Source organism: Impatiens glandulifera, chromosome 9 (assembly GCF_907164915.1).
Source record: "Impatiens glandulifera chromosome 9, dImpGla2.1, whole genome shotgun sequence".
In the NCBI taxonomy this organism is placed as follows: Eukaryota; Viridiplantae; Streptophyta; class Magnoliopsida; order Ericales; family Balsaminaceae; genus Impatiens; species Impatiens glandulifera.
In genome coordinates, this window is record NC_061870.1 from 17,122,795 (window position 1) to 17,138,210 (window position 15,416).

Consider the following 15,416-nt stretch of genomic DNA (forward strand, 5'->3'; position numbering starts at 1 on the left):
TTTTTAGAAAAATGAATTAGAGTTCTAAAATTACAAAAATAATTTTGGATTTTAAAAAGTGGAAATAAACAAGAATTAGAACCGGAGTCCTAGGTCTAGGGTTCGTTTTTATCGTCCTAGGTCGAAAGTCTCTCGTTCCGGGTTGAGGTTTGAGATCATCAGTCTAAGGACCGAAGTCCCTTGGTCGAAGTGCTAAGGACTCTCTATCCTTGGCTGATCTTAACAGTCTAGGTGTAAAAACCTATCGCTCATGGGTTAGCCTCAGACTTAGTTTGTCGTTCGAGGTGTATAAATCTCTCGGTCCTGAGCTAACTTTGGGTTAGGTCCCTTGGTCCTAGGTTTGGGAGCTCTAGTTCCCAATCTTGGAATTATTAGTCCCAAGGTTAAACCTTTCGGTCCTAAGGTTAAGACTCTTGGTCCTAGGGTTAGAACTCTCGGTCCTAGGGTTAGGGAGTCTCGGACCCAAGGTTGGACCTCTCGGACCTAGGAAAAAATCCGCTCAAAAATATCGGTCGGACCTCTCGGTCCTATGTCAATTTTCTTGGTCCTAGACTAGGAGTTTTGGTCCTCAAGAACACCAAGTGAAAATTTCTATAATTCAATTTTTAAGCTCTAATTCTTTGATCTAAGAGATTGGGTAGCTTCACAAAGCTCTCAAGAACATGTTGATCATCATCTCAAGGTATGGATCGACCTGGATGATGATCAATTTGTTCAAAACAGTTTGTGATAATAAAAAAATCGGGTTTTTGATTTTAAAGTTGTTTTAAAGTGTAAGAAACTATCCAATAGATTCTTTATACTGCATATACTTTTTTGGTACTAAAACAAGAACACTAGCTGTTCGTTTTGACCAATTCAAAAAACTCAAAAAAATTATTTTATTTTGAAATTTTTTTTTTGACAAACATGATTGAGATGGATCAAACATGATCCAAATAGTTTCCAAACTTACAATCATGTTGAGAAGCTTGATGGACTGTGATTTGAAAGAATTAATCCAAGAAACAAACCTGTTTTTTTTTTAATTCAACTTATGGGTTTGTTATTTAGATTGATTGATAGGTTCTATCCTATACATAGAGTTTATAAATCATCTATGGATGATTTTTTAACCATAAAATACTATAAATAGCAAGCATACATGCTTATACAATTTGAAATATAAAAATTTTAAATTCAAACTATAAATATAAATTAGAAGGTGATTGTAACCTTATCAAGGATTGGAGAACACTCCTTGATCGTTAAGGAAACTTTCTGGATGCTTGTTCTAAGTTTTAAAGCCTGAAACAATAAATTCAAAAAATCTGAAAGCTTCATGCTTTAATGACGGATTTTTTATTTTCATCGATTTGAAGGGTATGAGTTGGATGAATCAACCAAAATTCATGGGGCTATTTATAGGTTCCCAAGGTCGGTTGGAGGGGCAAAGTATGCTGAATTAGTCAAAAACCATTAATGGTGTTTTGGCTATTGTTCAGTCAATTGGTCGGAGTAGGCCCTAACTAGGACTACTTTTGTAGTGGGGATGATTACCATCGTAGGGTTATCATTCAAGGCTTTGAATCAACCGTTTTGGTGGACCAGTGACTGTGTTCTAAAAATCAATGATCAACGTGAATCTTCGGAGCTTATTTGCTTGGGGTCGTGATGAAGACGAAGGTGGCGCTTAAAATGACATCGTTTTGAGTGCTTTCCAGCATTCCTTTGGCGTTTTGCCAGAAGTTGGGATTCCTTTGGATCATATATATATATATATATATTAAATCTTTAAGGGTTTATTTGAAATTGATTTTTCTTTCACCCTTTTAGCTTTAATTTTGATCTTTTAAAATACATAAAATGTTAAAATAAACATGGCAAATGTTTTACCATTTTATTTTATTTTTGTATATTTTAGTATTTAAATAAATAATTCTTTTTAGATGAAATGGATACAAAAATCCATCAAAATTATTTATTTTTGTCCTTTAATTTTTATAAAATTATTTTGAGATAATATTGGTACAATGTTTATCCCAAAAAATTTTATTTTTTTATTTTGGTCCTAAACCTTAATTAATTTGATTAATTAGAACAATAATTAATTTGATTAATTAGCACAATAATTAATCATAATTAATTGTTTTAAATATGTTTTCGGCCATGTGGTTAATTATTTTAATCTTATTTATTTAAATATAATTCAAATTAGTTATCTTATTATTATAAATTGGGATATAAATTTTTAGTGTTTATAGAGATGGTTTGATTAGTTAAAGCGGGGATTGGAATAGTTGGGTTGTATATTGTAAAATATTTGAGGGAATTACTTGTTTGACCGAAGTTAAAGTAAGGTCGCAATATGAGAGATCAATTGAGGATTGGTGAGCCAAAGTGTGGGTAAAAGAGTTTGGTAATGTTGGAGATAATTGATTTGATCAAAATGAAAGTGTAAAGTCACTAGATGTGTAGTCTCAATGAGGTGGGAGTAAATGTGGATTAGATAGTTTTGATTAGTTGAAGTGATGATAAGAAAAGTTGGGTTGTATATTGTAAAATATGCTAGCTGATGATTTATTTGACCGAAGTGAAGATAAGGTCTCAAGATAAGCGGATAATTGAGATTGATGGATAAATATTGAATGAAATTGTCAGTTAGTTGAATTAAAAATAAGATTACGAGATGAGAGGTCGATTGGAAATTGGTAAGCCAAAGTGAAGGTAAAAGAGTTTATTAATGTTGAAGATCGTTTATTTGATCAAAGTGAAAGTGTAAGGTCACAAGGTGAGAGATCGATTGAGATTGATGGATAAAATATGTAATGAGATGGTTGGTTAACTGAAAATGAGGATAAGAAAGTGAGGTTCTATAATTTACCAATTTTAGTACATAATAAGTATAAATATTGGTATTATTATTGTATGATACACTAAGTTGTGTTAATAATCATTACTTCATATAGAACTTCGTATTTCAATGTTAGATTGGTGGATAAATGTTAAATGAGATGATTGGTTATCCAAAGTGAGGATAATAAAGTGAGGTTATATATTGAGATAAATATTTGTATTTAACGTATGCAACGATTAAGTTGAATTAGTAATTATTATTGCTTCGTACTTCAATGGTGTATCATCTTGCAATCAGATAATTCATTTACGTTTTTAACTTTTTAGTTTTTATTCAGAATATTATGACTTCAAAATCATTCTAGGTCATTCTAGAATGATCTTTTAAACTTGTGGTTTTTTTCCCGTTTTTGAGAATTTTTAATAAAATAACGCTAAGTCGTTTTTCAAAAAAAAATTATGTTCATTCAAAAATATGGTAAAATGGTGATATTTTATTTTTCACTAACTTATTATTTTCATCATATTTTCACTTTCAACTATATTAAAATAAAGATAATTATTAATTATACGATAATTATTAATAAATATTTTAATTTGATATTTATTTTAACATTATTTACAAAAATGACTTATTTTATTAATGATCATTAATTAATTAATTACATCAATCTTACTAAAGTTATTTATTAAATTTATTCAAGTAAAGAAAAAAATAAAACTAAATTTTAAGTCTTAGCGTCTACTTAATTCTAAACTCTTGAAAGTTAATATATTTCAAATAAGTATGTTACTCTTTATAAAATATTCTAAATAATATAATTATGCATTAAAGTTAAAACAAAAATAATTAAAAGATTATTTTGAATTATGAATATTTATATATTTTTATTTTAAGAAAATATTTTTAAAAAATAATAAATTAATTATAAGATTTAATTTATGAAATATAAGATTATATATCTGATTTCACCTAAACAAAATAAAAATTAATAAAGTGATAAATAATATGAACAAGTTTATTAATTAGTTTGAATATATTTTATTATTATAATATTATTAGTTGTTTATTATTTATTTGACACATTAAATATATATTTAAATTAATTGTTAAAAAAATTCTTGTTAATTTTTTATTTATTTATTTTTATCTTTGTCGGTGTACATTGCATGTGGAATTCAACTCGTATCTATAACACATATTATTGTATTAATTGTTTCATTTATTCAAACATTTTATTTAAATAAATAAGTTATAAATTCAAATTTTATTTTATTCCATCAAAATGAATTTCTTCATTAATCGGGTCTCACTTTTTATTCTCTCCTAAACCCAACAACATTAAACTTTATTCAATATTCATGATCCAGGTCAGTTGTGTTTAATACAAATGTCAATCAATTCTTTCACAACTAGGTCTATCTCTTCATCGTCTCCTTCAATTAGTAATTTATCTTTCATCTCCTTACATTTCTTCCTTATCTCTTTCCCTCCTTCCTCCAATAAAACTTCATTGATCAATTGTGTTATCTCTTCCCTTTTGAGTCCTCCTTCCTCATCTCTATGGACCTCAGCACCAACACCAGCTTTCACAACCAGATTCGCATTGATTGGCTGGTCATATTGAACAGGAATAGCAATGATTGGTACACCAAAACCCATCGCCTCAGTTAAGGATCCCCATCCACAATGGCTTATAAAACCTCCAATGCTCTCATGAGCCAAAATATTTGCTTGTGGAACCCATTTATCAATCACTAGTCCTCTTTCTCCAACCCTTGTAAGAAAACCTTCAGGAATAGATTCATGAACACTAATCTTCTCCTCCAATGGAAATCGAATGACCCATATGAAGTTTACCTTGCTTTGTTCCAATCCGTAAGCAATCTCCTCTCTCTCTTCTCTTGATAGGTAGCACTCGGATCCAAAAGACACCAAAATTGTCGACCCTTTTTCTTTCTTGTCCAACCACTTCATTACCAGTTTTCCATTCTCAGTTGTTAAATCATCTTCTACGGGATTAGAAACAAGCGGACCTGTGAGAATAACTCTTTTACCAATAAGGGATGATGCATAGTCCACGTATCCTTCCTCAACCTCCCTGAAAGTCTTAGTCAAGATGATTTCTGAAGATCTCAAGTATGATAAGTGATTACCCCCTCTTTCTTCAAAATGATGTGTTAGTTCCTCCAACATGTTTTTAACTTTGTTCTCCCAATACCATCCCTTAGGATTCAATTCAGGGAATGGAAATTCCACCCCCTGTTTAAAATTCACGTGCAAGGTATAATTAACCATGGAAATACTTATGGCATTGAACAAAATGGCTGGAATAGAGAGAGAAGCAGCAACTTCTGGAGCCCATGGCTGAAGGATATCATAGATAACAAGATCTGGTTCGAGCTGTTTGAGAATGGTAGAGAAGGCGGGACTTGCCATGTCAAGTGCTGTAATGAGTGTAAAGGTCAAGTGGGGAGGAAGACCTCTGGTTGTATGGTGGTGTGGAGGGAGCTCTGGAATATATGGGAGTTTTATTTCTATGAAATGGAGGAAAGGATAGTCGTTTTCACTTCGTATAGAGTTGAGAATGACCTCCGTAGAACATAGATAGATTTTAAAGTTTCTCTTTCCAAGCCTTTTTGCTAGCTCTAAGAATGGAGAGACGTGACCGTGAGCGAGAAATGGAAACATCACAATGTTCAAGAGATACCCTTTAGCTTCCATTTCTCTCTCTATTGTGGAGTTGATGCACCATTTACCTTCTAATTGGCCAGTTTATATATATATAATAATTCAGCATATTTATTAGAAACAATAAACACTTTATTTGTTACATTAAATATATTTTTTATTATAATCTATTCATTATTTTTCTCTAATTAACTTTTTTTTTCTTATTATATTAGAAACAATAAACACTTTATTTGTTACTTTAAATATATTTTTTATTATAATCCATTCATTATTTTTCTTAAGCAACTTTTTTAATTTTTTTAATTTTTTTAATTTTCTTATTATATAAATATTAAATTTGTTTTATAATTTTAAAAGTGACCTTTTTTTATTAGATAAATATTAATTTTTTTCCAAGGTTTTAGGAAACTCATAAAATAAAACTTTAGAGTAAATGTTATCTTTTTTTTTTATAAACAAACATTGTTTATTATAAATTTTATTATGTTTTTTTGTAATATTAAAGTTTAAAATATTTGTGTTCCACTTTTAGTTTAATTATAATAAAATTATACAAATAATTATTGAACTGGCAATTTTACCAACTTTTATGATTTGAAGATCAAAATTTTTATTCAGTCATTAGTACTACTCATAACATTTCTTTGAAGAGTAGAACATTTCATTACACTCTTAATCGTCGAGAAATGTAAACTTTTGTGGATAAAGTTAGAGTTACATTCTTAATCAACTATTAGAAATTAAAGTTTAGGAAAACAATCAAAAATATAATTGTACCAGCCAATATAAACAATTTTAATGAACAATGACCCAAAAAATAACTCAAACAAGCTAAAGAATAAAACCAGTCTAATCAACGTTCAAATAGGTCAAAGACAGAAAGCTTATTGAAGACACCAAATTTGTTGATGATAACCTTCCTCACTTTAACCTAAATGAGTTTGTTAGTCTTGCGTCTAATATTGAAAAAGCCCTAGTTCTTTTCCAACCAAATATAACTAACAATGATTGAGAGAAAAACAAGATTAAATAAAAAAAACCTATCTCATTTAAAGACAAAAAATATCACCATACGATGGTGATCATTTCTACCTTTCAATGTCACGTACTTATCGAGTACATGATTTTTGTTGGGATGATTTATTTTGATGTTATAATATTCAACCATTCTGGCTCATTTAAAACCTAAAATGATCACCCTACAATGGTGATCATTTCTACCTTTCAAAATATAGATGAATCATCAATATTTCAACGACTTCACCCAAGGCCAATTCAGGCCACTAGAAGTCTCCAACCGACTTAGATCAACTAGCTTCCCTGAGTAATTCTGAAGTTAAGCAACCAACTCATATCCTTCAAATCGAAGTAAATCAAAAAATACTTCATTAAAGCTTAAAACTTTCCTATTTTTCAATTTTTTTTGTTTGAGGCCATAAAACTTGGATATGAGCATCCAGAAAACTTCTATAAGGATCAAGGATTGTTCTCTAATCCTTGTAAAGTTTCAATCACCCTATAATTCATATTTATAATTTGAATTTGAATTTTTTATATTTCAAATTGTATAAGCTTGTAAGCTTGGTGTTTATGATGTTTTATGGTTGAAAATTCATTCCTAGATGATTTGAAAACTATCTGAATAAGATAGAACCGATCAATCAATCTAAATAATAAAACCTAAATTTCAAATTTCAAAATAAAAGAAAGCGGGTTTGAAGAATTGTATCGAGTGGAACAAGGCTCTCACCTTCAAGCATCTGTGGGCTTTAGAGCGCAATCAGGAGTCACTATGGATCAAATGGGTGCATACGAGCTTTATGAAATACGAAACCAGCATCTGGACCTGCAAAATTAATGAAGGTATGAGGTGGTCTCTAAGAAAGATTCTTAAACTAAGAAGCGATATTAAAGATCTTTATGACATCCGGCTAGGGGACGGGAAATGCATTCTATTCTGGCACGACCCCTGGTTCGAAAACCAGCCTATCATCCACTAGAGGAGTTTCAAAATATCCGTATCAGAAGGGACTGCACATAAGAGAAAATCAGAGACATTAAAGATGGAAATTGGGACTCACTCCTGAGAAGAAATTCAGAAGGACAGAGGATACTTGATCATATAAGTAACATACAACTACACGACAGACCGGATATTCATGAATGGAAAGCTGAGGACAATGGAAAGCTGGTATCGAAGAAAATATGGGAGGTAACCCGGAAAAAAACATAGAATGTAGAATGGGTTCCTCTTGTATGGTCAACGAAGATTATCTCTAGACACCAGTTCATCATATGGCTCGTCTTCTGGGAAAGACTCAACACTCGTGATCATATCAGCAAGTATATGAGCATCTCGGACACGAACTGTCTTCTATGTAGAGGAAATGAAGAAACCATTGATCACCTATTTGGGAGCTGCTTTATTACTTCAAAGCTTTGGTACAAATTCTATAAAAGCCTGGAGCTGATCAGTTTCCCGAACGAATGTAATGAAATCAAAGATGCAGCACAACTCAAAGCCAAGAGAAAAAGATTTGCAACAAGCGTGTTCAAGTGCGGCATTGGAGTAGTGGTGTATAAAATTTGGCAAGAACGGAATGCAAGGGTATATGACAGAACCCGCAGGACCGTTGAAGAGTTATGGAAAGATATTATATCAGATTGCAGCGCCCTCGCGAGAACGTGGACAAGAATTCCAAGCACGGAGCAGAATTGGAATATCTGTAGGAACTGAAATTTACCATTTTTTAAACTCACTAAAATTAAAAGCATTGTAATTAGATAATTTATTTACGTTTTTAGCTTTTTAGGTTTTACTCAGAATGTTACGACTTCAAAATCATTCTAGGACTGTCTAGAATGATCTCTTAAACTCGTGGGTTTTTTTTTTTCATTTTTGGGAATTTTTAATGAAATGACGCTAAGTCATTTTTCCCCAAAAAATAAAACGGGTTTGTTGTTCTTCAGTTAATTATGTTGAATCACAGTCGAAAAATCTTCCCAGCATAATTGTAATGATGTTGGGCAACTGTTTGGATCATGTTTAATCCATCCTGATTATGTTTGACCAAAATCAAAATTTTCAAAATAAACTGAAAATTTTGAGTTATTTAATCGGTAAAAATGACATTTAGTGTTCTTTTTTTAGTTCCAATCAAGTATATGTAGTGTAAAGAAGCTATTGGATAACTCATTAGACTTCAAAATAACTTTAAAGTCAAATACTGTTTTTTATCACAAACTATTTTGAAAAAATTAATCATCATCCAAGTCGATTAATACCTTGAGATGATGATCAACATGCTTCTGGGAGATTTATGAAGCAACCCAAACTCTTAGATCAAAGAATCAGAGTTATAAAATGAATTAAAAAACCTGCAATTGGTGTTCTCGAGGACCGAGGATTGTTAGCCTAAGACAGAGAGGTCTGATCGATGTTCTTGAGCTAGGACCAAGAGGCCCAACCAATGTTCTTGAGCTAGGACCGAAAAACCGATCAAGGATTTTCACCTAAGACCAAAAGGTCCGACCTTGAGACCAATGATCCCTAATACTATGACCGAGTGTTCTATGTTTGGGACCGAGAACTCCAGAACCCAGGATCGAGTAACCTAGCCCAAAGTTAGCCCTAGACCGATAGGTTTATACATCTCAAACAAAATTTATCCCCATGAAACCCATGACAAATAGGTTTTACACATAGATTGGTAAAATCAGCCATGGACCAAGAGTCCTTAGCACCTCAACCGAGATACTTCGGTCCTTAGACCAAATATCCCAAACCTTGACCGAGAGGTTCCTTGACCCGGACCGAGGGTCTTTTGACCAATAAAAATGAACCCCTTGCCTAAGACTCCGGTCCTACGGCCTTTTTGGTTACGTTTTTCAAAATACAAAATTATTTTTATAATTTTGGGACTCATAATTATTTTTTAAAAATCCCAAAAAATTAGAAAAGGCATTTTAAATATTTTTGACATATTTTCACAAAATTTTTTCACAAAGGCTTGTTTAATGTTTATTGTAAACCACAATGCATTTAAAAATGAATAGCATTCTTCAGTTATTTCCTCCCTAGTTATCATCCGCAACATGTACCTGCATTTAAATATTGTTATTTTAACATTAACGATAAACTAGGACCGATAAAATAAACGGTTAAAACTCAAACGTTATACAATCGATTTTTAAGAGTCAACTTTATAAGTAGATACCATTTTTTAAAAACGGGTAAAGAGGATGAAGCGCGAAAGTCCTTTCCCGAGTATCACTAAACTATGTATTAAAATAAAACTATAGTCAATACGTTTGTATTAGTAAATCGACATTTATTGATTTTCAAAAAATCATTTAGTGACTGTTTCAAAATAAATAATCTTTTAAATTAATTATGTTTAATTAATTTAAACTGAAGATTTTCTATAAAATCAAACAGTGATTTGATTATTATAAATCCCCATATTATTTAAAATTGATCCCTGAAATTAATTATTTAAATTAGTTTAAAAATCTGTCAGGATTCAACGATTCTAAAATTCTTGAATCTAGAGCCTTCTACAGAATAAAAACTAAGTTTTTTTTGTTACAAAAATATATCAAACTTAAATAGTGATCCTTAAATGCTTATTGAACATATAACTAAACCGCATCGTCTAGATATTTTTGCCCACGATGGTCTTTTGCATTGTTTTTGGAATTTATAGTTATAAGTTGCATCACTACTAGTTGCAAATCATTTAGGTCACTTCAAATAATCTCTCCCTTTTTATAATCCCTTAAAAAATCAAAATCAAAATTAATATTTATTTATTTTATTTAGTCTATTTATTTGAAAAAAAAATTAATATATATATATATATATATTTATATTAATTAGCTTATTTATTTGTTTAATTATTTTAGTATATAAAATAAAATAATATTTTTAATAATAAATTAAATCGTTTAAAATTAAACCTATTTATTAAACTATTATTTAATTATTTAAAACACATTATTTTATTAATTAGAGTTTCTCTCCTCTAAAATAATAACTATTTTTTTATTATTTTTTATTTTTATTTTGATATAAATATATTTGTATTCTCATTAATCATACATATATAATATATTATTTCATCATAACTTTTATAATTATATATATATATATATATATATATATAATATTCTAATAATACTATATGTAAATATATAATTATATTCATCTCTCAAAAAAACAAATATATATATATATTAATTTTAATAATAATTATATATATAAAAATATTAATTTTCATAATAATTATATTTATATATATATAATTATTATTATGTAATAAAAAACATTATATCTCTAATCATAATTAAAAAAATCTCTATTCTAATTTATTTCTCAATATATAATATAGTTTTTTAAAAATTAATAATTTATCTATTGATTTGTTTTTCAAAATAATATATATATATATATATAACATTTAATTTATAATAATAATATGGTATTTCTTATCCTAATTAAAAATATTTATCTTCTCATTTATTTCGTAATAAGTAAGAATTATTCAATATTAAATATTTATTTATATGCATATATAATATTTTTATAACATTTTTCTAACTAAAATAAAAAATAAAATGTTAATTTTAATGGTTAATGTTGATTATATATATATATATATATATATATATATATATATATATTATTGCACTATTATTGTTGTTTTTTTAATACTTTGTTTTAAATAAATTTTTAATTATTAATTGAATTTGTTATTGAAAAAACAATATTCATTTAAAAAAATTATTTATTTCTTAAATTAATTACATTTTTAATAACCAAATATAACTTGAAAGATAAAAAAAAATGTAAAATTCTTAACAATGAGAACAAATAACTCCACTCATATATTCAATAAAATTTATTTTTTAAATTTACTAGTTTTTCACCTTTAGATTATATATATATATATATATATATATATATATATTCATGAACTATTATTATAAACTAAAATTAATAATCCTGAAATTTATTTAAAATAGTATTAAAAAATAAACTTTTATAATATAATGCTAATTCATATATATATATATATATAATCAATATAATATTAATACCATATAATTTATATATGCATGCACACCCTTCTTTTCATCTTTGTTGAAGTTGCTCCTATTTCTATCTGTGCTTCGTTCTGAAACTCAATCAAAAGCTCTTTGTTGAAGTTGCTCCTATTTCTATCTGTGCTTCATTCTGAAACTCAATCAAAAGCGAGCACACAATTATAAATATAAATCAACAATATTAAATGATAGAGTGATTAAAGTGTTAACAACACATAATCAAGACCAATATTTAAATCTCGCTAGGTGCAACTTTTAAACTGAAGATGTGTTAACATGATATTGGTGATTAAAATATGTGAGGAGATAGGTTGTTTGACCGAAATGAAGTTAAAGTCTTTAGATAAGTGGTCAAATGAGATTTATGGATAAATGTTGCAGATAGTTTTGATTTGATCAATGTGAAAGTTAAGGTCACGAGATAAAATGTCGATGAGATAAGGGATAAATGAGGATTGAGATTGTATGATTAGTTGATGTGATGGTGATAAAATTTGGGTTGTATGTTTTAAAATATTTGAGGAGATAAGTTGTTTGGCCGAAGTGATAATAAGGTCAAAAGATGAGAGGTTATTCGGGGTTTGGTGAGACAAAGTGAGTGTAAAAGAGTTTGGTAATATTGAAGATAGTTGATTTGATTAAAGTGAAAGTATCAAGTCATGAGATGATTGATCTCTATGGGGTGGGTATAAATGTGGAATGAGATGGTTCGATTAGGTATTTTGCTTTACTCGCCAAAATATAAGGTTCTTGGCTTTGGGTTTTTAAAATCCGGTTGACATTTATATACTTTCGAGCCCATATTTATCCACTTTCATTCCACGTTCCCAGAATGTGCATCAAACCATTTTCACTTGAAGAGAACAACCCGTCTGTGAGAAAAGTATTGTACTTGGATTATGTCCGTTAAAACTCCGTAGTATGATTGAGTATCCGATTCGTTGTTGTCTACAACAACTCCGCTGTTTTGAGTAGTCAGGCCTTCGTCATGTTTTTCTGTACATAATTTATATCCGTTTATTTTACACTAAACAAAACTACATGAGTACATAGTTGGACCGGATCCTAAGATCTTAAGGTCTCTTGATAAATCGTCATCTTCTGTTAATTGGACGACCTATATACATTTCAAAAGATTATTCATAAATTGTAGAATCAAGTTATAAAAGTTATCAGATATGCATGATTTTGGTGTCTACTCACTCTATGCTTAAAATATGTAGCATATGTTGGGCAATTTCTCCACGGGACTCCATGTTATTGAATTCCTACTCATACCCGTTGCACATGTGTTTAATATAAAATCATATTTTTAATGTTAATAATTCGTACTAACATCGCAATACGAAATCATACATGTAATATGGTTATGCTTCCGGGCAATTTTTCAAGATGTATGAATGAGCATTATCTCGATCGCAATATTCCAAGTTATATATTGTTCAGTTGGATAGTTCATCCAACTATGAAAATACTAAGAGGCCCGGGATTGAACTTTGCGTGCGTTCAGGAGTAGGAGATTCGTCCAAGTACTTGACACATAAACAAATACTTTCATTCACAAGATATGTCTCACTTATTGAGCCTTCCGGGTGATTTTTATTCCGCAAATATCTTTTCATTGTACCCATGTATTGTTCTATCAGATACATCCAACGAAACTGGACAGGACCCCCAAGTATAGCCTCAAGTGACAAGTGTACTGGGAGATGCATCATGATGTCAAAGATTGATGGTGGAAAAATCATTTCAAATTTGCAAAGTGTCGTTATAATATACAAGTACAATTATTCGTGTTCCGCTGCAATCAACGTTTTGGAGCATAACAAACGAAAAAAACGGGACAAATTTACTATAGCATCATACACATGATCTAAAAGTAATCCACGGGTTGCTAAAGGAATAAGATATTCCAATAAAATGTTACAATCACGACTCTTTAATCCCGTAATCTTCTTCTCTTCCAAATTCACACAACCTCCAATATTTGAGCAAAAACTATCAGGCAACATTAGATCCTTCAAGAAATTACAAACACGTTTTTTATGATAAGATGACAAAGTGAAAGGTGCTTCAGGATAATGAACCACTCCTCCATCATTTAAAGGATGTAACCAGTGTTTTATGTCTAAGAGTTATAAATCTTTACATGCGTTAGGACCATCCTTAGTCTTCTCTTTCACATCCATCATTGTTCCCAACACACTATCACAAATATTTTTCTGAATATGCATCACATCCAAATTATGTCTCAATAAAAGTGATCTCCAATAAGGAAAACGGAAGAAAATACTAAGTTTGTTCCAATTGTCTCCCCGTATTTCATGATATAACTTGGTTTTCTTACTCAGATCCGTAGTAAGAACTATGCGTTCTAGGTCTCATGCCCGCTCGTAAATTTCTTGCCCTATTAACATTTTCGAGGCCTCTCTATAATCGGTTTGACCATCAAACGACTCTTTATCCCTTTTGTATTTGTGGTTTGATGGAAAGAAACGTCGATGACCCATGTAATATTGTTTCTTCCCGTTAACCATCGAAAAGATAGAGTGTCACGGTTACAACAAAGACAAGCGAGTTTCCCTTTTGTACTCCACTCGGACAAGTTTGCATACGCTGGGAAGTCGTTAATGGTCCATAACAATGTTGCTCGCATGTTAAAGGATTGCGAGGAATGTGCATCAAATGTTCTCACCCCAATATTCCACGGTTTGGACAACTCTTCCTTCAATGACTGTAAAAATATGTCAATTGCATCTCCCGGACTCCTTGGGCCTGTAATTAACATAGACAAAATGAAATTGCTAAAATTCATGCACATAGTGGGTGACACGTTATAAAGAATTAGAATAACCGGCCAAATACTGTATGATTTTTTCCCATTTGCAAAAGGTTGGAACCCATCGCTTGATAAACCAAGTTTTACGCTACAGGGGTCCGATGCGAAATTCTTATACCTCTCATCAAACGTTTTCCAAGTGTATGAATCAGCCGGATGTCTCAACATATCACCTTGAACTCTTAATTTCATGTGCCATCTCATCATTGGAGCGGTCTTAGAGTAGATGTATAGCCTTTGCAATCTTGGTATTGAAGGAAAATATCTTAACACTTTAGTGGACATAAATTTTCCATTTTGCTTCTTCCGAACTACCCCACTAGTTTTGTCGACTTTCCATATATAAAGGCCACAAACTCTGCAAGACTCTAAAATTTTGTCGTTCTTCCAAAATAACATGTAATTGCTCTTACATGCATATATTTTCTCATACTTAAGTTCGATATCTGTAATGAACTTCTTACATTCGTAGTATGAGTTTGACAATTTAGCGTCCATTGGTAATATATCCTCTTTAAGTAGACATAACAACATATCGAACGAAGAATTTATCCATTGACCAACATTCTTTGTGGAGGAGTTTCAATAGTGTTGATAATTTTGTTATTCGTGCATCTTCATATAAAGGTCGTTTAGAATCATCAAGCAATTTATAGAATCTATGCGCATCCTCAACTGGTTCATCATTGCTCGGGCATCATTAACGTTAGAGAACATATTGTGTATAAAATCTTGCATATATTCTTCTTCATTGACCGTATTATTCAAATCTGGGGGAGTAATTCTGACTTCTCGCACAACATCATCCGAGTCATCGTCATGATTACCATCGTCATCATCATAAACCATGTTAATAGTACTCCTCTTTTCTCCATGACAATACCAGAATTCATAATTCAGATTTATTCCATAAACAATGAGGTGAGTCTTCACATCGACTAT

General features: G+C 30.3%; 1 protein-coding gene across 1 annotated transcript; it reads right to left on the reverse strand.

The window, feature by feature from the left end:
• Positions 1-4,207: 4,207 nt before the first annotated feature.
• Positions 4,208-5,560, reverse strand: LOC124915893 (UDP-glucosyltransferase 29-like). Its single transcript, XM_047456642.1, has one exon. It carries the CDS (start codon positions 5,558-5,560, stop codon positions 4,208-4,210), a length of 1,353 nt encoding a protein of 450 aa, XP_047312598.1.
• Between the last annotated feature and the right edge of the window lie 9,856 nt (positions 5,561-15,416).